At 34.4% G+C, this 22,129-nt stretch overlaps 2 protein-coding genes across 2 annotated transcripts; both read left to right on the top strand.

Moving 5' to 3' along the window:
* The first annotated feature begins 1,550 nt into the window (after window positions 1–1,550).
* On the top strand, window positions 1,551–7,353 carry LOC110671896 (uncharacterized). Its single transcript, XM_021834517.2, has 12 exons — window positions 1,551–2,046; window positions 2,403–2,531; window positions 2,951–3,043; window positions 3,196–3,275; window positions 3,986–4,099; window positions 4,545–4,618; window positions 4,978–5,054; window positions 5,365–5,448; window positions 5,636–5,728; window positions 5,845–5,952; window positions 6,034–6,102; window positions 6,516–7,353. Exons 1-12 carry the CDS (start codon window positions 1,738–1,740, stop codon window positions 6,966–6,968), a joined length of 1,683 nt encoding a protein of 560 aa, XP_021690209.2. The 5' UTR covers window positions 1,551–1,737; the 3' UTR covers window positions 6,969–7,353.
* A 2,311-nt stretch (window positions 7,354–9,664) lies between these two features.
* On the top strand, window positions 9,665–21,015 carry LOC110671901 (probable inactive purple acid phosphatase 27). The gene is made up of 12 exons (XM_021834525.2): window positions 9,665–10,254; window positions 10,646–10,737; window positions 10,979–11,048; window positions 11,156–11,278; window positions 11,473–11,565; window positions 17,255–17,384; window positions 18,327–18,408; window positions 18,509–18,641; window positions 19,160–19,365; window positions 19,470–19,595; window positions 19,830–20,139; window positions 20,570–21,015. The coding sequence occupies exons 1-12, from the start codon at window positions 10,060–10,062 to the stop codon at window positions 20,873–20,875; spliced, it is 1,866 nt and encodes a 621-aa protein (XP_021690217.2). The 5' UTR covers window positions 9,665–10,059; the 3' UTR covers window positions 20,876–21,015.
* The last annotated feature ends 1,114 nt before the right edge of the window (window positions 21,016–22,129 follow it).

The raw sequence follows: 22,129 nt of genomic DNA, 5'->3' as shown, positions 1-22,129 counted from the left end.
TAAATTGAAAAAAAATATGAACAAATTATATTATATTTTTTTTAACGATGTTATAAAATAATTTAAATTTTAAAAAATAAAAAATAATAATTATAAATTTATTAAATAAAAAAATAATAAAATAAAATTAATAAAAAATATAAAATTAAATGAAAATAATAATATAAAATTTTTTTAATATAAAAATTTATATTTTATTATATTATTCTTTCAATAAAAAATTTAAAATTTTTTTTATATAAAATTATTATTATACCTACTGAAAACTTTTAAAATTTTTATATTCATAAAAATTTAATATAAAAATAAAAAATTTTTATTTTTTAAATTACCATTAAGCCCTCAAAAACTTTTAAAATTTCAGGTCCCCTTGCCCCCAAACTGGCTCTGCCCATGATTTCAGTTTTGATCTAGTCATAGAGAGTCTGCCAACCAAATTTTAACACCAAGTCATCCTTGGTTCTTCCTCCTTAGTTGAAAGGCACCACTAAGCAAAGAATTTTTCAGGCCCCAATATGGCAATTGACACAGCACCATAAACCAGATCGTCTCTGTTCCACCCTCACCTGGAAAAGTTCAAGATCTGAAAAACAAAACAATCTCACAAAACCATGAGCAAACCAGATCAGAAAGGGGAGGGGGACCCATCACCTAGTCGGAGAAAATCCTTCCCTTACCCATAGGGCAGGGAAGGGCCACCGAAGACGCTTAGTGAAGAAGACCCGAGAAGGCTATAGATTAAAAGCAAAAGAGAGGATATTCTCTCTCTAGGAAAACTAGAGAGAGAGGATAACTTTATTGGATATTAATTAAAATCTAATCCTTATAAGTCCTCAATAGTATTCGGTAAAATCACCTTACTTGATTTAAATTGTTTAATAGTTTAATTATTTAATTTATTATATTTTTCATGAAAATTTATTATAAATTAATAATATTTATCTTAAATTTAATTATTAATATTTAAATTCTATTTAATTAATAACTCACATGTAAAAAAACTCTATAAACATATTTTAATTATATATTTAATATAATATCTTATGATAAAATATATATTTTCTGTTTAATTAAATATTTATATAAATAAATTTTAAATAATAAATATTTAATAAATAAAATTCATATTTAATACGAATACTTATTATAAAATTTAAATTCAATATAAACTAATTACATACTATTAGGTCAAATCAAGATGAAGATCATAAAGTATTCAACGCATTGCTATATCCATATTCTTTTCACTGTTAACTAACAATAGTTATAAATTTTAATTAGTTTTTTAAAAAATAAAAGTCAATTTATCCAAATCGCTATAATTTAAGTCGAATTAAATTTAGAACAGTAGATTTACAAATTTGGATTTAAAGCCAATTTAATTCAACTTTTGAATGTATTAAAAAAATATAATACAATTTAATTATTGGAAAAAAAATATAAAATAATAATATTTGTAAGTATGCATAGATTGAAAGAAATATAAAATTAAATTAATTTTTCGGTGCTTTTTAATGGTTTTAAAAAAAAATGCTTGGGAAAAAGAAAATTCAGATGTGTCCTACGTGGAGCCTTGCGTGGCAAAATTGGTCTGACCTTCTCCACCGTAACTTGAGTGCACAAAAATAGGATTAATCCCCTGAAAACCCTAGATGGAATATCACCTAAAACCCACAGCTCAAAAATCGCAAATTGCCTGCCGGAGAAACTAAAACGAGAAGACACTCTTACTAACCGATGACTACAGTGTCGGAAAAGGTTGAGCAATTAGAGCGTTTAGCACCCGCAGCTGAAGCCCAAGAAGACGGTGAAGGAGTAGGAGAAGAGGAAGAGCTGTCATGGTCGTCGGACTCCGAAATTGGAGATGCTTTGGATTGGTTGGACTCAAAAGACGATAAAGAAGCTGTAGATGGAGCTATTACCCTCAATTCGAGACGTCCAAATGCTCATGGAGGTCTCCACTCTCGCCATAATTCCTCTACTCTGCAACCTCTCTCCAATCGCAACCAGAAGTTCTCTCATCATATCCGTGCTTCGCCTTTGGAGGTATCTGTATCACTCCTAAATGTTGCTAATCGAAGGCTCTATACTAAACTTTGTATTATGCCTGTAATTGGCTTGGCCGAAGTTTTAACCTTTATTGAAAACATTGCAGGAAAGGGTAACTCTGAAATATTTCTTTCTTTCTTATGATCAATAATCTTTATATTGTGTTGTCGTCTGGATATTCCTTGAACCAGTTGACTCCTGCTATTTGCTAATGTTGTTTTCTTGTTACTATTTTTAACTCTTTTTCTTTTTTCCCCCCTTCAACGTGTCCTGGTATGAGCAGATAAAATCTATTGAAATTGTGGTGTTTCTGTGCATATTTTGTCTTTAATTTAAGTCAATTGGTGATGCAGGAGTGGGAAGGGAGGTTGAACGTTGGCATGTCTAATTCTGTGACAACTGCAATTCGTGAAAGTGTTCGGGATATGGCCATTGGTAAAACTAAAACTACTGAGAAAGCGGATCGCGCAACAGTGGAGCAGGTGAAGATCACTTAGCTCCTTGGAGCTTTCACCTTAGAATGCATCAAGTTTCTGTAACATACAGTTTGGTTACGTGTTGTATCATCTTCTTTCTGCTAACCCTGCTGGATGGAAGAATCTTTTGTCTTTTCCTGAATGTTTTTATGTAGAATGTATAAGAGCTATATTCTTGATTATTTACTTTAGGAATTAATTCATCTTTTTATACTAATTTTCATACTTTTATGAGTTTAGCTGTCTTGATCTGAATTGCACTTTGATTGTAGTTATGCCAATATGCATCCCTGTTTTCATGATGTAATTCTGAAGGCCTTTTTAAGCTTAAGTTTTCAATTGATGAATTTTTCTTATGGACAGTAATTTATTATGTTGCAATTGATGAATTTTTCTTATGGAAAGTAATTTATTATTGTTTCTAGGCCATTGATCCTAGAACTCGCATGGTTCTGTTCAAAATGCTGAATAGGGGTGTATTTCATGACATTAACGGCTGCATTTCAACTGGAAAAGAGGTATTTAAAGACCACTTTAGCAGTTTGAAATCCATTACGCTCTACTGCCATGAACATATTATGGTCCAATATCTATGAAATCAGCAACTCAACACATGGGAACAGCATTGTCATTTTCTGATATTTGAACATTTACTTTTGCTTCTTAACAGGCAAATGTGTATCATGCAACAAAATCTGATGGCCAGGAACTTGCAATCAAAGTGTACAAAACTTCAGTTCTGGTTTTTAAGTAAGTCAAATTGTGTTTAGACTTCTTAAGAAACAAATGCTTGTAACGGTAAAGGTTTTGTTTTAAGATATAAGCATTTAATACTATAGCACTAACAGTCTTCTTTTGAGGGGAAAAAAGAGGGAAAATTAACCAAGCCATAATAATTTTTGAGAATTTATCTGCATTTCTTCTCCAATCCATGCTTTTGCTGCTGAATTTTCCTTGCTGCTTGCAGCCAAGATAACAGTGTTTAGCTTCTAATTTTTGCTGTCTTCGTCTCTTGGATAACTTCCATGACTGAGAATTAAGATGTAGATATAGGATTTCTGTGATGGGATTAGGATGCTGGATGTTGTGTCATAGATAAGTTTATTTGTTATCCTTTTGTTTTCCCCTAGTTGTCTTTCAATTCAATCTGTGTATTATTCCCTCTTTCACAAAATTAATTTACAATTGGGTTCCGTCTTTTGTAGAATAGTTGTACCATCATAAAATGACTTCCATGATTGAGAATCAATATGCTGATATAGGACCACTATGATTCTATGTGGGAGTTATGAACTTATGATGCTGAATGCTATAGTATTTGTTGGTTATCCTTGTGAATTTCCCAAGTTGTTTTCTTTCATCAAAATTAACTTGCTGTTAAGTTCCATCTTTTTTAGAATATGTTGTACTCCATATTTTCTCTTTCATTCAAATTTAACTTGTTACTTCTAAAACTTTAGGGACCGAGATAGGTATGTACAAGGTGACTATCGTTTTAGGCATGGATACTGCAAGCACAATCCCAGGAAAATGGTAAAGACATGGGCTGAAAAAGAAATGAGGAATCTTATGAGGTAAGAACAACATTTAATTTTACATTGTGCATTTTATATAACCTTATGCAGAATTTCTGGATTTTTCGTCATTGATGAACTGTTGCAGCTGTACCATTTTGTTTATATTGAGTTTCATCTTGCAGCTCAGCTACAGAATCTAATGGCTGTTATAACTGTCACTAACAACTCTATTAACTAATGAATTGAAACTGAAAATGACTAAAATCAATTAAGCTTTTACATTTCATTTCCATTCACAATAAAAATCACCTAATTGTCAGTGATTATTTTGCCTAGTGTGCATGTGTGGAAAACTGAAATTTTGAGGTTATTTTTCGGAGTTTGTACCTATGGTCTCCTAGAGAAAGAATATAACCATTTATTCCTGCAACTTAGTTTAGAATGTTACTGATGTGATGTGGTGGTCTTTTTCCCCCTTCTTTTTCCAAATAATGAATTGCAGGCTAAAGGCAGCTGGAATCAGGTGTCCAACTCCATATCTTTTGAGATTGCATGTTCTGGTCATGGAATTCATAGGTATTGTGCTCTTATTTGTTTGCTTGTGTAGGTAGATTGGTGTTTGTCCTTTTACTTGGCCATCGGTATGCAGAATTTTAGTTTATACGATGTTTTGGTGGATCATTTTGGAGAAAGACAATTTCATTAATGTGTCACAGCCATCAGACTATCAGTCCTTTATTTCTTCTATTTAGCCCATTTTTTACACATATAACCTTGTGGAGTTAATAGACGCATCCTTATCTACTCTTTCGGTATTGTTACTTTTAAGGATATTTCAAGGAAATAGTTCAAACTTTTAAGGATATTTATTTCATTCTTTACTCAATGAAGACTTCAGAGTTTGTTATACCGTTGATCTATTCTTTTGGTTATAGGAAAGGCTGGTTGGGCTGCACCTCGTCTTAAGGATGCTGCTTTATCTTTGGATAAATTACGTGAAGCTTATGTAGAGGTGTGTCCAGAATTTTTTAGTAATTCAGTCATTTTCTTTAATTTAAATAATGCAACTATAGAATTTATAATCAGTATGTTTTAGAAACTTATGTCTGTCTGGTTGAACTTGTTGATATTTAGCCTTTATGGTTTATCATTTGGGTTGGGTCAATCAGGCTGGAGGAGCCTAACAGAAGATTTCTATTGGAAATGATATGGTCCATGGAGTAACAGCTATGATTTTGTTAGAATATTATTTGGAGAAAAGAAGAAAGGATTTAACAGTTGTATTTTTATTTTGTAATAACCTCTTTGTATTTCTTTATCAGATGATCATTGCAATGCGGACTTTGTATCAGAAATGCAAACTGGTGCATGGGGACCTCAGTGAATATAACATACTATATTTTGAGGTGAATGCCGCTTGTTTCTTTATCAAACAGATAACATGTTTGTCTTTGGGCTGGTTTTGATGCATTCCAAAATAGAATGGATAAATATAAAATCTCCTCTTTTGAGAAGAGTCGTTGACTGGAGATGTTAGGTTGATCACATGTGTATTTGTGGATGTTTGGTATGAACTTTCCCTCCTGTTTGTAGGGTCACTTGTATGTAATTGATGTCTCTCAAGCAGTTGATCTCGACCACCCTCATGCCCTTGATTTCCTACGTGAAGATTGTGTTCATGTTTCTGTAAGTTCTTTCCACAGGATGGATGGTTGTGATGTTTTTTTATAAATTTTACTTTTGGAAGGGAAAAAAGAAATGCGCTCTAACAGCTGAATTAATCAAGCATGGTTGGGATGCAGGATTTTTTTAAGAAACATGGTGTAGCTGTCATGACAATTCGAGAGCTATTTGACTTCATAGTTGACCCAACAATTACTGATGATTCTGTTGATAGTTACTTGGAAGAGGTTTGCTACCTGTCTTGTGCTTAAGATTTCCACACATTAATTAATGAGATCTCTCTTCTTACTACTGGTATGTTACTTCAGGTTCAGCAAAAAATTTTGTCAAGAGATGTCACAGTAGAGGATGAAATTGCAGACTCCGTATTTGTGCAGGTACTTAAAAACCTCCGATAAACTTGTTTGTCATCTTATTTCACTTGTGAGATGTCTCAGTCATTAGCTTGTTTTCTTAAATTGTGCAATTAATATGCTTATGATGGAAACTAAATGATTGAAAAAGGTTTTAAGACTTGAAAGTCTCTTGTTTTGTTTAAGATAAGGAGCCTTTCACATTTGGGTTCTTGGTTTTATACATGCTTAGGGATATGAAGCTTGTTCAATCTTGAGATTTCCTTTTGGTTTTTGGAGGATTTATTTTTTATTAATGATTGTGATGATTCAAGTATTGAATGTGAAGTATGCTTTTATACCAATTTGTAAATATATTAGTTGAATTTCATAATGAACAAAAAATATTTGGGATGAATCATAATTTTGTGAACTGTTTTGTTGTTTTTGTGCTCTAGTCATATATTCCAAAGACATTAGATCATGTCAAGAATGCTGAGGAGGATGTAATAAGGATAACAAGTGGCAAGGATATAGGAGATATGTACTATCAAACCATAACAGGACTAAAGGAGGCTCTATCTAAAGTTCAGTTTTCTGAAGCCCAAAAAGACCAAAAGGAAGAGAATTTGAACCCTGTAGAAGTGTTTTCTGTAAATGAGGATGACCATTCTAAAACTCCTGAAAGTGAATCTGATTCTGAGACAGATGATGATGAGAACTCAAGCGACTCAGATGAGAGTGGTTCCCTGTCAGAAGTTGAGAAAAAGGATCCTGTTGATAAAAGAACCGCTAGAAAACAGAACAAAAAGAAAGTCAAAGAAGAGAAGAGAGAAGCTCGGAAGACTAAAATTCCTAAGGCTGTAAAGAAAAGAAAGAAGAAATTGGCCAAAGCCAAGAAGACCAGGTAAACATTTTCTAGCTGGGTCGTTAGAGGTATGCAATCCATATAGAAGAGAATCACAGAACAGTGGAGAAGTTAGTTTATTAGACGTGATAAAGGCCAGTTCTGCGGCTGCATTCCAGTGAAAGAAGGGAGGGATCAATTATCAATATTTTAATTTTTCGTTCTAATTTTTGGGGTTAAGCACGTACGGTTTGTCATTTTATAAGTTAATCATGTAAATGCAAGATGATAAGTTCATCTTTATTTTATGTTAGCAGGGCTGAGTTTGAGCTCAAGTTTATGGTTGGATGATATAACCTCATTTCCACATCAACCCTTAGTCTTATTCACGGCCTATGAGATTGGTTCTGTGGACTGGGTAATGATAAAATGTAGAAACTTCAGATTGATTCCCAGAGTTTAATTCATTCCAAAGCCCCTGACTGCAGAACCCATTGCTGGGCTTTGTTTTCACTTCGCCATCTATAACATAAATATCTTCTATCTTTCCGCGATTTCTTTTGAACTGTTTCATGTGCGGAAGAGAACTTCATCATTTACATAAAACGTTTAAACAGGCTTTGTTTCGGTACGCTTGCAAGTGAGTAACACACATGCAAAAGATGAATCTGAGATTATGTGTCGAATAATTGGCTTCATGATGAACCAAGAACAAACGTATTATCTCGGAGACTATGGGCGGACCTTGAAATGCTCAATTATTTGTTTTTTTTTTTTTTTCCTTTTCCTTTAGACATGACAATTATTTCCGAATTCTCCTTGATTCACCACACATTTAATCAATTTTCTCTCTCTAAACATGTCTGGACTCCGATATTGTGCGGAGCATGGAAGATTTTCTTCCTGCCATCTATTCCGATAATAAACATATTATTTTTTATTAAAAATTTATTCTTTCATGCATTTAAGTATTTAAATATAACAATTTTAATAAGAAATATATGTTATTGTTAACATTATATTTAAAACTCATAATTTTAATTTTTAAATTTTTTTTAATAAATTTTATATTTTATGATGATTATTGAAATAGAAAATAAAATGAAGTCAGTTATCTCATAAAAGATGGGATGCGGATCTATCTCATTATAAGAGAAGAAGCATGTACTCTCAAATATTAAATAAAACCTCAAAAGAAACTTATACTGCTCCGATCCAGATCTTCTATAGAGTGAAAACGGAAAGGGCGATCTCCACCCTGACCGATGTTGGTATTCCTGTTTTTCTTTCTGTTGAAATACACGCCGAGTCGGAGAGGCTTGAGCCAGCATGTGTTGGATTGCATATTAGACTCAAACTCACTAAAATGGTCTAACCAATTTCAATTTGATGGCCCATTTTATTCTAAACATAACCTTCTCTTGATTGCCCAATAATGTGGGACAGACCACATTCCAAATTCCTTCCATTTCTCCTCTCCTCAGTCAGCCCAGCCCATGTGAAAAATTCAGAGATTATTTTATATTTCCTCCGTTGTACATGAAAGAAGTATTCTCCAAATTTCATGGTGGAGCATGAATTAATGAAAAGGACGGACAGAATGAACTTAGGCAATGTGGCAGCTAAAAGGGGTGGCTCTCCATGTGGCAGCAACGGATCACAGATGGTTTTAGTTTCACAGATGCAGCTCGTGGAGATAGCAGGACATTTGTGGTGTGGAGACCAGACTCTCACTATAAGAAAATACAATGAGAATAGGAAGGAGAATAACTCTGGATTTTAGGTTGCTGTTCACACAGGTGAGCTCTTTTCTTCACCCTTTCGTTTTGCCATCCCTGTTCTCTCTCTCTCTATGACTATATATGCATTTCTCTTCTGCTTTTTATTTTCTATATATATATATATTAAGTTTGGAGCATTTTCAACTTTGAGAGTATTTTTTATAAAGAGGAAAAAAAAAAAAACTAATTTCTTTCATAGCAAATATAAAAAAAAAAAAAAGTGGGACAACTGAAATACCGTGAGAACAAGAAAATGCCTTATTTTACATTACCCCGTTGCCTAAGCAGCTATAATTGATTTGCTATTATAGTATTTAATATTTTATTTTTATAATAAAAAAATTATTGTCAAAGTGTGTGTGAATGGATCCGGAAAATAAGAAAAATAAAATAAAATCAAACCATATTGATTGGTGCCTAATGGTCAAATTCAAACAAGAAATAAAATAAATATATGAATAATTTATTATTAAAGATGAATGAACTTTAATTCCATAATATTAAAGTTGTCTTTAGAGATGTGAACTCAATGCATTGGAGTTTTTTTTAAAAACGTGAGATTTTCAATTTAAATTTTAATTATAAAATATTTTTAAAAAAATATAATTTGAAAAGTGAAGATATATATAATCTATCAACCTATTCAAAACTTTATTAGATTTATATCTCATAGTTTTTCATTTTTTTCCCTTGAATTTTCATTTTAAATTTTTATATTGATTATCTATACAAGAGAAATTCTTTTACAGGTTAAAGTAAAATATTATATATCTAAGAGATGAATAATTAATCCTTTAATGTCAATTTTTTAAGGGTTTTTCATTTCTAGAAAGGGAATATTCTTTCCATCATTAAGTATATTACCATTTTGTCTCAGAAGTGGTAATGGAATATATAATTTTTCTCTAACATTATTATAATATATATATATATATATATATATTTTAAATAATACAGTATTTCATGTACATTAAAAATATTGTAAAATTTTTCAGTTACACAATTTTCTGTGTGTTTGTATTCCATTTCTTGATTTAAGGATTACAATACAGAGCCCTGAAGCAGTTTGAGTCACGGACGCATGGGCTGTAAATAAGCAATCTCTGCCTCCCTCATCTGGTCTCTGAAAATCCCAAAACACAGCGCAAAACACTGAGAAAGAGAGCAGGGAGTCGCTTCTGCCTGCGGTTTACCATAACCCAAGTTGACTTCCCTGCTTATCTTCTTCCATTGTTCGCTTCACGCACTTTCCAATAAAAGGAATCTAATTGGCACCGATCTTATCTAACTTTCATTTTAAATTTGGGTCTTTATCCAACATTCAATTTAAATTCAGGTGCTTTCTAGGTTTTGGTATAATCCTCAAAAGAATCAATGGAGGGTGATTTTCAGTGGCTGAAACTCTTGAAAATTGTTTCTTTTCTCTGTTTTGCACACTTGAGCTCTGTTTGTGGCCATATTCATGGGTTTGGTGAGCAACCTCTCTCCCAAATCGATATTTACAAAACCAGCCTCGCGCTTCACGATTCGGCTTCCGCGAAAGCCTCCCCTCTTATTCTTGGATTGAAGGTAATGGTATTTGATTCACTATGTTGCCTTACCTTCTTTTTGCTGTGTGTGTTTATATATATATATGTTTTCTTTAATAGATAAAATGAATTGAAATACCTCAAATATGCTTTTAAAAGCAATGTAAGTGTGTAATTAATGCAAAAGAAATTGTGCTTAATCTTGTTCTAATAGTGGACTGATCATTGATTGGTCTAGACATTGTACGTTCCACTAACATGCTACAAGTCTATTCCTACTAGCGTTTTGCTGGATTATTCTGTAGTTAAAAGTCTTTTGAGTGTGTATTATTAGTGATTATCATTTGGCATTTCTTATTACGTGTGGTCTGATGCTTTATTTATTTAGGGGGTATAAATTTTGGTGCTCTTTTTTATTTTTACATCTGCAGAATGAGGATACTCAGTGGGTAACAGTGGATATTGTGCATCCTGAACCATCTCCAGATGATTGGGTTGGAGTTTTCTCTCCTGCAAAATTCAAGTAATGCTCATCCATGTTCTACTATTAACTTCCTAGCATTTTGCACTCCAAATGTTATTGATGCGAAGAACACTGATTATGGAATTGGCATTTTCCTAGAGCTAAAGCTGTCAAAACATCAAATTTTCTTCATCATGATTGCTGTAGGACCATAGGGGTGATCATTAATAACTGCACTATCTGCGAAATTTTGTATATTTATTGTCTAAAAAATATGAGTTTTTTTGTTTCAATATGTCAGCTCATCAACATGTCCACCAATAAATGACCCCAAAGAGCAAAATCCATATATTTGTTCAGCCCCAATAAAGGTGTGCACAATATGATTTGTCTTATCTTTTAAAAATTAACTGTAGGTCTTATCGGCCTAAACTTCCCTAATTTCTGTTGTCTTGTGTATCCTTAATCCTTGTTCCAGTACAAGTATGCAAATCATTCCAATTCAGCATACACAAAGACGGGCCAAAACACTTTGAAATTTCAGCTGATAAATCAGCGGGCAGATTTCTCCTTTGCATTATTTTCAGGGGGATTGTCAAATGTGAGTATCTTTATTCTGAAACAAAAATTTCCTGCTAATTTATGGTCTTGCTTGCCATAGGCCTGTGTACATTGTACATGTCGACATAAATCATCTTGATACATCTTGTTTTACCCATTATGTCCTAACAATTGACTTGAAGGAATGTTGTTGATCTTGTGAAGTGGACATATTTCTTACTTGATTTCTTGCAGCCAAAACTGGTAGCAGTTTCAAATTCCATCACTTTTGCCAATCCTAAAGCACCACTGTATCCACGTCTTGCTCAAGGAAAATCTTGGGATGAGGTGGGTTATCTTTTTATAATCTGCCAAATTATCTTTGAATTAACAATTTATTACATATCAGAGAAGAAGACTGGGCAGAATAAGAGTTAGTTGAATGAGTTTTAAGTGGCAGGAGAATAGTTGTCAAGTAGTTAGTTGTATGAGTTGTATTTGGCGGGAAAATGGTTGTCAAATAGCTGTCAAGTAGTTATAAACTCTATTGTAGCTCATTGTAAAGGCATTCTGATGCTTTCTCAAGAAATAACAATTCTCTCTCTTTTCTGATTCTATTTCTCTCTCCCTACTTCTTCTTCTTCCTTCCTAAATTCTTCTAATTCTTCGATGTTAGGGTTTCAATCCTAACATTTGGTATCAGAGCTTTACGGAGGGGAAATTGAGTGGGTAATTCATTGTTGTAGATCGCAACAATGACTAGATCTGTTGTAATAGGTCCTGAGATGTTCAAGTTGGCAGAATTGGAGGAGAAGATGAGAAGTTTCTCAGATCAGATAGAGAAAATGCATGAGCAAATTAATCAGTTAGCTAGGGATAATGATGCATTGCGAGGGGATATGAGAGCCTTTATGAGCAAATTGAGCAAGGATAAAGGAATAGGAGATGTTGTTGGGGAAGTTGGTGCGGGATCTGGTATTAGAGAAGCCGAGGATAGGGGACTGTTGCCCACTCCTCCTGTTAATCAGCAGTTGAAGGATCAAGAAAGTTATGGAAATAGCTATAACAATGAATGTATGAATCCTTTTTTGCTTAAAATTGAATTGGTTACTTTTTGGGGAAAGGAACCTAGGGTTTGGCTACAGAAATGTGTGAAATATTTTGAAGTTTACAAAGTACCTAAGGACCAAAGGATTGGAATTGCTAGTTTGTTTTTGGTTGATAGGGCAGATGCTTGGTTTCAAAACTGGAATAGAGGGGAAAACCATTCTTGGGAGGAGTTTGAAAAGGAAATTTGTCGTAGATTTGGGGAACACGGGTTGGAAGATATTGTGGAAGAATTTATGAAGCTTAGGCAAGAAATTCCTTGGAAGAATATCAAGATATCTTTGAGGATTTGAGGATTTGAGGATAAGGATGGAAAGGGTTATGCCAGATTTGGGAGAGGCTTATTTTCTTTCTGCCTTTATTGGAGGGCTTAAAGATGAAATTAGATTAATGGTGAGAATGATGAAACCAGCTACTTTAGTTGATGCAATAGAGATTGCTAGGCTGCAAGAACAGTTATGGGATACAAAAAAGAATAGAACCTTCAATAAATCCTTCAATTACAATCCTAGATCTGTAACTTCCAATTTCACTCCATATAATTCCTACTCCAAACCTAATCAATTGTTTCCTTACCCCCCTAAACCACCAAATCCAGATTTGACCAGTAAAGCCTTAAATTCTGCTCCTACTACTAGTAAACCAACTTCTATTGGAAGTACTTCTTTTGTTAACCAAAATTCCAATACTAATCTTACCAAATCTACTATCCAGAACAACTCAAACTCAAGATTCCAATCCAAACCCTGTTATAAATGTGGAGACAAATACTTTCCGGGCCATCAATGTAAAACTAAGACATTAGCAGCTTTGCAAGTTGGAGAGCAGGAAGATGGGAATGGAGAGGAGGTTTGGCATGAGGTGGCAGAGGAAATGGAAGATGTGGGTGATCAAGGAGAACCTATGCTTTCTGTTCATGCAGTAGAAGGGAGTGAAGGGGCAGAAACTATTAGAATTTTAGGGATCCATAAAAATAGAGAAATGATGATTTTAATTGATAGTGGCAGCAATAATAGTTTTATTGACAAGAAAGTGGCTGAGTAACTTAAGTTGGAGTTGGTGGATATACCTGTAACAACAATAGCAGTAGCTGATGGGAGAAAATTGAAGTGCAGTCATCAGTGTCAGCAGTTTATGTGGAAAATTCAGTCTTATAAGTTTCAATTTGACTTTAGAATATTAGCATTGGGGAGTTTTAATCCAGTGCTTTTTGATTTTAGAGCCTGTAGGATTTCTTTTATGAAAGAAGGAAAGGAAGTGGTTTTACAAGGACTGAAATTGCAAAGGGGGAAAGGGAAGGCTGCTGTGTTATGTCATTCTAATGACTTATTTGGAAGAAATGGAGTGGATTTTCAATCTCCCTTAGTACGTATAGTGGCATCTCAAGTTGGATCATCTTCAGCACCTAAAAAGGGGGCATTTGGTGAAGCTGCAATAGCAAATTTGGAACTGCAGTCTATGTTAAAGAAATATCAGGAGGTTTTTAAAGAATCTCAGCAGCTGCCACCATTCAGAAGTCATAACCATGCTATCCCTTTACAACCTAATACACAACCAATTAATATTAGGCCATATAGGTATCCCTATTATCAAAAGGCTGAAATTGAGAAGCTGGTTTCAGAGATGTTAGCTTCCTCAATAATCCAACCAAGTACAAGCCCTTTTTCATCGCCAGTACTTTTAGTTAAAAAAAAAGATGGCACATGGAGGTTTTGTATAGACTACAGAAGGTTGAATGAGAAGATCATATGACAAATTTCCTATCCCCATTATAGATGACTTGTTGGATGAATTAAATGGGGCCAAGTACTTTTCAAAGATTGATTTGAGGGCTGGTTATCATCAGATTAGAATGGAGCCTCAAGATGTCCCTAAGACAGCATTTAGAACTCACCATGGTCACTTTGAATTCAATGTCATGCCATTTGGACTGACAAATGCACCAACCACATTCCAAGCCTTAATGAACCAGATCTTCCAACCTCATTTAAGGAAATTTGTGTTGGTATTTTTTGATGACATTCTTATTTTTAGCAAGAATTGGGAATCTCATTTGCAGCATTTGGAGGAGGTTTTTAAGATCTTGAAATAGCAACAGTTTTATGCTAAATAATCCAAGTGTTCCTTTGGGCAAACAGAAATAGAGTATTTGGGGCACATTATAACTGCTAAAGGTGTCGCTACTGATCCAAAAAAAATTCAAGTTATGTTGCAATGGCCAACTCCAATTTCTGTTAAAGAATTGAGGAGTTTTTTGGGGTTGACGGGGTACTACAGGAAGTTTGTGAAAAATTATGGCATAATTAGCAAACCTCTTACTGATCTTCTCAGGAAAGACTCATTTTAATTGTTTGAGAAAGCTCAAGAGGCATTTGATACTCTTAGAAGAGCCATGACAGAAGTACCAGCACTTGCCTTGCCAGATTTTAATCTTCCTTTCATTGTTGAAACTGATGCAAGTAATTGAGGTATGGGGGCTGTTCTCCAACAAAATGGCCATCCACTAGCTTATATTTACAAAGCTTTTGGTCCTAGAAGTCAGTCCCTATCTGTGTATGAAAACGAGTTATTGGCAATTACTTTTGCCATTTCTAAGTGGAGGCATTATCTTGAGCAAAGTCAGTTCTTTATTAAAATTGACCATGAGAGCATTAAATACTTGCTGGAGCAGAGGTTACATACTAATCTACAGCAGAGGGGGATTTCTAAGTTGTTGGGTCTTGATTATAAAATTTTATATAGAAGAGGGGTTGAAAATAAGGCAGCTGATGCCCTATCTAGGAGACCAGCAAGACAGGAGTCCTTTTGTGGTGCTATACACTCTTCTATTTCCCCTACATGGATGGATAATCTCATTCAAAGTTATGATAAAGATTGCAAAGCAACTCAATTGGTGCAGCAGCTATCTTTAGACGATAATGCTCATCCAGGGTTTAAATTGAGGAATGGTGTTCTTTATTTTCAAGATAGGTTGTATGTGGGTTCTACTACAACTTTGAGGAAGCAGTTAATTGAATTATACCATAATAGTGCTCTGGGGAGACACTCAGGAGTAAATGTGACCTATTTGAGGCTCAAAAAGCACTTTTTCTGGCCTGAGATGTTAAGGGATATCATGGTATGGATTCAACAATATGACACATATGCACGATGCAAAAGTGAACACTGTGCTGCACCAGGATTATTGCAGCCATTGCCTGTTCCTACTCAAGCATGGCAACACATTACAATGGACTTCATTGACCACTTACCAAAGTCGAAAGGGAAAGACACCATCCTAGTGGTAGTGTGTAGATTCACAAAGTATGATCACTTCATACCTTTGGCTCATCCATATACTGCTGCTGCAGTAGCTAAATTGTTCTTGGATAATGTGTTTAAACTTCATGGAGCACCACTTACTATTGTTAGTGATAGGGATAAAGTTTTTACAAGCCTATTTTGGAAGTAGTTGTTCAAATGCATGGGCACTACTTTGTCTTATAGCTCCGCCTATCATCCTCAATCAGATGGGCAGACCGAGAGACTTAACCAGTGTCTAGAGGCTTATCTGCGATGCATGGTTCATCTCAAGCCATCAACTTGGTGCAATTGGCTTTCACTTGCAGAGTGGTGGTATAATTCATCCTCCCATAGTGCCATTAAGATGTCACCTTTTGAGGCTTTGTATGGTTATAAACCATCCTTCCTTCCAATCATTCCTTCTGACTTGCCCTCTGTGGGAGCAGTGGGGGATTTTTTACAACGAAGGTAGCAGCTGGATCAATTGCTAAAGGAGAATTTGCAGATGGCTCAGAATAGAATGGTGCAGCAAGCTAATAAGCATAGGTCTGAATGGGAATTTATGGTGGGAGATTGGGTTTATTTGAAGTTACAGCCTTATAGGCAAACTTTTGTGGCATTAAGACACAATTTGAAGCTTTCTCCTAAGTATTATGGGCCTTTCCAAATCCTAGCTAAGATTGGGACAGTGGCCTATAAGTTTTAGCTATCTCCTACTTCTGCAATCCATCCTGTATTTCATGTGTCTATGTTAAAGAAAAGGTTGGGCAGCAATATTATTCCCCTTTCTGAATTACCTATAGTGCATGAAGATGTTGTGATAGTCGCTCCAGAACAGGTTCTTCAAACTAGAACCATTACTAGAGATCAACACCATGTTTTTCAGTGGTTGAACCTTCCTGTAGAAGATGCAACTTGGGAAGACTATTCTTTTATTATGAACCAGTTTCCAGAAGCTACACTTTCTTGGGGACAAGAAAGTTCTAATGGGGGAGGTGTTGTTACATATCAGAGAAGAAGACTGAGGCAGAATAAGAGTTAGTTGAATGAGTTGTAAGTGGTAGGAGAATAGTTGTCAAGCAGCTATCAAATAGTTAGTTGTATGAGTTGTATTTGACGGGAAAATGGTTGTCAAATAGCTGTCAAGTAGTTATAAACTCTATTGTAGTTCATTGTAAAGGCATTCTGATGCTTTCTCAAGAAATAACAATTCTCTCTCTTTTCTGATTCTATTTCTCTCTCCCTACTTCTTCTTCTTCCTTCCTAAATTCTTCTAATTCTTCTCTATTAGGGTTTCAATCCTAACACAATTCCGTATAGAATCCATTTCCATTCATTTGCATTCCAGTATTGGTCAGTGGAACTGGAAACCCATTTGTCGTAGAGGTTCTATATTAGTTATGCATGAGAAAAATGAAACTGTTCAATATTGATTTTTGTTTCTTAAATCTATGTTCTTTTTTTTTTTCCTTATAGGGTTCTTCATTTGTTGTGTAACCCTGTAAATTTCGTTTCTTTTTTATCTTTTCCTTGTCTATTTTGGATCTTTGAAATTCAACAAAATCAATTTTACAGTCGGTATATATCATGTCTTTGAAAAGTTATTATTGTATCCAGTATTTCAAATGACATTTTGCATGTTGCACAGATGGCCATAACTTGGACAAGTGGCTACAACATAGATGAAGCTGTTCCATTTGTTGACTGGGGTCTGAAAGGAGGAACCCCAGAGCGCTCACCTGCTGGAACATTGACATTTCATCAAAACAGCATGTGCGGTATGATTTGTTTCATCTACTCAAGACAACATAGTTGCAGTGTTTTGATCATGTCATGCTTCACTTAGTTAATTCCTTATTGATCATATCATGCTTCATTTACCCTTTTTTTTTTGCTTACAATTTAATACAAAGTTCATCTAGGCTTGGCCACCGGTCTGGCCTGGGCTGGTTCCAGGCTGGAACTGGCAATTTAGGGCCTGGCCAGGGTATGAACCAGATCCGGATGGTAGGCCACAGATCCAACAGTTTCTGGTCTAGTTCAATTCTGGTTTCAGTTCCGATTTTTGATGGTTTTAGTTCCGGTTCAGAAATAGTTTAGTCCATGTAATGCCCTCTAAAGCCACCGCCTTTTTTTTTTTTTTTTTTCTAGTCTGGTTTGCCGTAAAGTGGCAGTTTGAACCACTGTAGCTTGGGAAGGGGGAAACCAAAACCGGGCCCCTATAGCTGGTCTAGTTCTGGTTCAGACCCTTGAAGCGTTGACCCAGGCATCATTTATGTATCTCCATTAAAGTGGTTATTCTTTCGTATGAAATGAACTCGCAAGTTCTCTGAATGGCTTGTGATCTGTATGGTATCAATTTCTTAAATCTCATGCTTATTCTATCTTCCTTCCTTTACATGATTTAGAAGTTTGTTCCTTGCCATAGCACCACCCAATAATGCTGTTACTCAGGTAGCTATCCTGCTTGCGAACAAGTTCTTTGCTGTCTTGTTTTGTTGAGGAAGTTTAAGACTTATTGTGGCTAGATGGACTTCTTTACATTCTTAGACTGCCTTGGAGGTGTGTCTCATCTCGATTAATAGTTCTTCTCATACTTTCATTTTCAATTACAATGTCAAGTGCATAATGTTTATTTCTCTGCATTCTTGCATTACATTCAGTTGAATGTCTTATGTTTACTAGTGTAATGATGATGATGTTACCTTGCTACCTTGTAGGTTCACCTGCACGGACAGTAGGCTGGCGTGATCCTGGATTCATACATACAAGTTTCTTAAAAAATTTATGGCCAAACACTCGGTAATTATGTTTACATTTTCTTGTTATTCATCTTTAAAAGTTCATTTTCCTTCATTTCAAAATCTTAGAAAAAAGTTTTGGTTGTGATAATGTTTTTCAGGTATTCATATCGGATGGGTCATATTTTATCTAATGGTTCTTATGTCTGGAGTAAGATGTATTCATTTAAATCATCCCCATATCCTGGACAAGACTCATTACAACGTGTCATAATATTTGGTGACATGGGGAAGGTAGTGTTGGAAAATCTATAACAATATTGATAGTGGTTGTTTTCCCGTCTAGCAGATGAGACACTAGCACTAATATGTTCATCATGAATTTATACATGCTACTAATATTTCTTACCTCTTGTGAAGTTAATCTGACATGAAAAAACTGTTCTTATCTTTCCATTTAAGTAGTTGTTCTCTTGACAATCCAATTTCAATATATGTGTTAACAGAAGTAATAGGCCATTGTTGAATGGACAATTAGGTCTTTGCTGTCATCAATCATTATGGGAACAGGCTTAAATGTCTTCTTTAAAGCATAATTACATTTAATTATGTCATCTTTTGGGTGTTGAAATAAAGTAGCATTCTCATTTAAAGAAAGTGCTTTAGAATCCATGCTTGATTTTTAAAGCTAGTATGCAAGCTTGTCCTTGCTTGCCTCATATTATCTTTACTTTTGAAATGAATAAGGGCACACCAAGTTTCTTGTACTGATGCATATGTAAAGAGATCTGCATCTAACAAATGCATTTCAGGCAGAGCGTGATGGTTCGAATGAGTATAGTGATTATCAGCCAGGTTCTCTCAATACCACAGATCGACTCATTGAGGACTTGAACAACATTGACATTGTATTCCATATAGGAGATATAACATATTCAAACGGATACATTTCACAGTGGGACCAATTCACAGCACAGGTGGAGCCCATTTCATCAACTGTGCCATACATGATCGCAAGGTTTGTGCACCTCTGCTATACTATTTCTATGTGCTTTTGAATATATATTTATAACCACTTTATTGTTCTTCTTGAAGTACATTTTTTTTGGTTTACTTCTGTAGCGGCAATCATGAACGTGACTGGCCAAATACAGGATCTTTCTATGACACTACAGATTCAGGTGGGGAGTGTGGAGTGCTTGCAGAAACCATGTTCTACGTACCTGCAGAAAACAGAGCTAAATTTTGGTATGTTAACTTCCACTTGATTAGTTTTTGTTTATTTTTGCTCCTTTTTTTTCTCCCTTTTGTGGAAGCTGGGGAGGAAAAGTAAAGGAAGCCAAAAGAGTATCAAGAGAGGAAGAGAAGTCAATCCTGATATGTGCACTGTGGACCTAACTTCTAATATCTGCTGTTTGAAAATGCAAAACCAGTTTCCAGTTAAGCTTAGCTATCCTGATTTTTAAGTCCATGAATATGCAGGTACTCAACTGATTATGGCATGTTTCACTTCTGTATAGCCGACACTGAGCATGACTGGAGGGAGGGATCAGAGCAGTATAGGTTCATTGAGCAATGCCTTGCATCTGCAGATAGACAAAAACAGCCTTGGTTAATCTTTGCAGCTCATCGTGTCCTGGGGTATTCCTCTGACTACTGGTATGGCCTAGAGGGCTCATTTGAAGAGCCGATGGGGAGGGAAAGCTTGCAAAGGCTTTGGCAGAAGTACAAAGTAGACATTGCATTTTTTGGACATGTACACAACTATGAAAGGACATGCCCAATTTACCAGGTACACAGATTGGCAGTACATGCTTTGTGAATAAATTAATGCACACATCATATTAAAATGGATCCACGACTCAATTTCTCTACAACATATTTGCTGTGTGACATGTAACTTTGGAAGGCTGCACTTCACATTGTATTGTTACCTGCAGAAGGGTGCAGCACACATTTTTCGTAATGTTTTGGAATCATGTGTTCGGCATATAGATGCCATTACAATACACTGCAGGACACTGGTTTTCCATGATTAAGAATCACTCACAATTGAAATAACATCAATGTATTTTAAACTGTGAAATCAGCTTAAACGTTTAAAATTTCTTTTTCGTATATGTTATACTCAAAGTTACTGATAGCGTGATAGCAAATTTTAGCTCTCTTATGCAGCTATGCTTCATTTCTCTAATAATATACTGTTTATGCTGGTGGTGTAGAATCAATGCGTGAATACAGAAAGAAACCATTATTCAGGCACAGTGAACGGAACAATCCATGTTGTTGCGGGTGGGGGAGGTAGCCATTTATCAAAATTCAGCGAAGTTACACCTAGTTGGAGCCTTTACAAAGATTATGACTTCGGATTTGTCAAATTGACAGCATTCAACCACTCATCCATGCTCTTTGAGTACAAGAAAAGCAGTGATGGGAAGGTGTATGATTCTTTCACCATTTCAAGGGACTACAGGGATGTCCTGGCATGTGTGCATGATAGTTGCGCAGAAACCACTTTGGCATCTTAAGCTTTTAAATCTACGCATAATGAGTTAGAAAAGTGCAAATTCCTGAAGAATTCTACTGTGGTTAGGTTGTAATATACAAGCAATTAAGCATGTTCTCTAATAATAAAAGCCTAGCGGGATACATTTTCCCTTGTCCTTTATTCTCCTACTTTGCTGCTTAATTACACATCATGATACCTTTGTTTTCTGTTTAACGCGATAAGGATTTTGCGTATGCTTAGCTCAGTTTCATGAAGGACGAGAAGACAAATAGAGGGTGATGTCTTACCTTCCCAACATTGGAAAAGTTCCAAATCTTTGACTGAAATGGGTGTTGAAATGTGGAAATAAGGTAAGTTTTTATATGCATTAAATCCACAAAGAACAAAACTGAAATAAACTCAGTACGTCACTTTATCTTCCATGGTCAGTTTTTTCCATTAGCTATCAAACTGTTGTGTGAATGTGATGTTAATGTGTTATGATGAACCAAGTCCTGCAAGTCAGCTACTGTACTTCATTCTACCTTATTTCAGGTCCTTCGCCTTTTGCATTTCTCTTAGACTGGATGTTTCAAATTCTATTATTTGGAACCATTGATAAGTAAAATAAATGTATTTATTTTTATATTTTGCTTTTTTTCATAAAAAATTGAATATAACTTAAATAGAAAATTCCATTAAACAAATTGAATTCTTATAAAATGCTACAACTATTGATATGAATTCATTTCTTTTAATATGATTTATTTTTTTAATTAAAAAATTAAATTTAATAATTTTACAATTTTTGCAAATGAGAATTGAGAGAAAAAAAAAATCAATTAATTAAATTCTTTCATCACTTTTTAAACACACTAGCATGAATAAAGTAAAATTACTTTATTATAAAAATTAAAGTGATTTAACATTACAATTAATTTTATGATAATATTTGTAAAATAATTTTTTTAATAAAATAATTAATTACAAAAAAAATTAACCTAACCAAAAAAAAATTTCTCATATAAAAAAACACATAATATTTTCAAAAAATTTAATAGATAATATTTAATAATCCCTAAACCTATTCATATAATTTTTTAATAAAATTTCCAACATAATTTATCTATTAGATTTCAAAAAATATATATTATTTGTTTTTTTTAATGCAAAAATTTTATTAAGTTAATAAATTTTTTATAATTAATTATTTTATAAAAAGATATATATAATAAAATAATTTTATTTTATAGCCAATCAAGTAATCACGTGATACACATGAATGTAAGTTTTG

The sequence above is a fragment of the Hevea brasiliensis genome, chromosome 13, assembly GCF_030052815.1.
Source record: "Hevea brasiliensis isolate MT/VB/25A 57/8 chromosome 13, ASM3005281v1, whole genome shotgun sequence".
NCBI lineage: Eukaryota > Viridiplantae > Streptophyta > Magnoliopsida > Malpighiales > Euphorbiaceae > Hevea > Hevea brasiliensis.
This window is presented reverse-complemented; position numbering and strand designations above follow the sequence as displayed.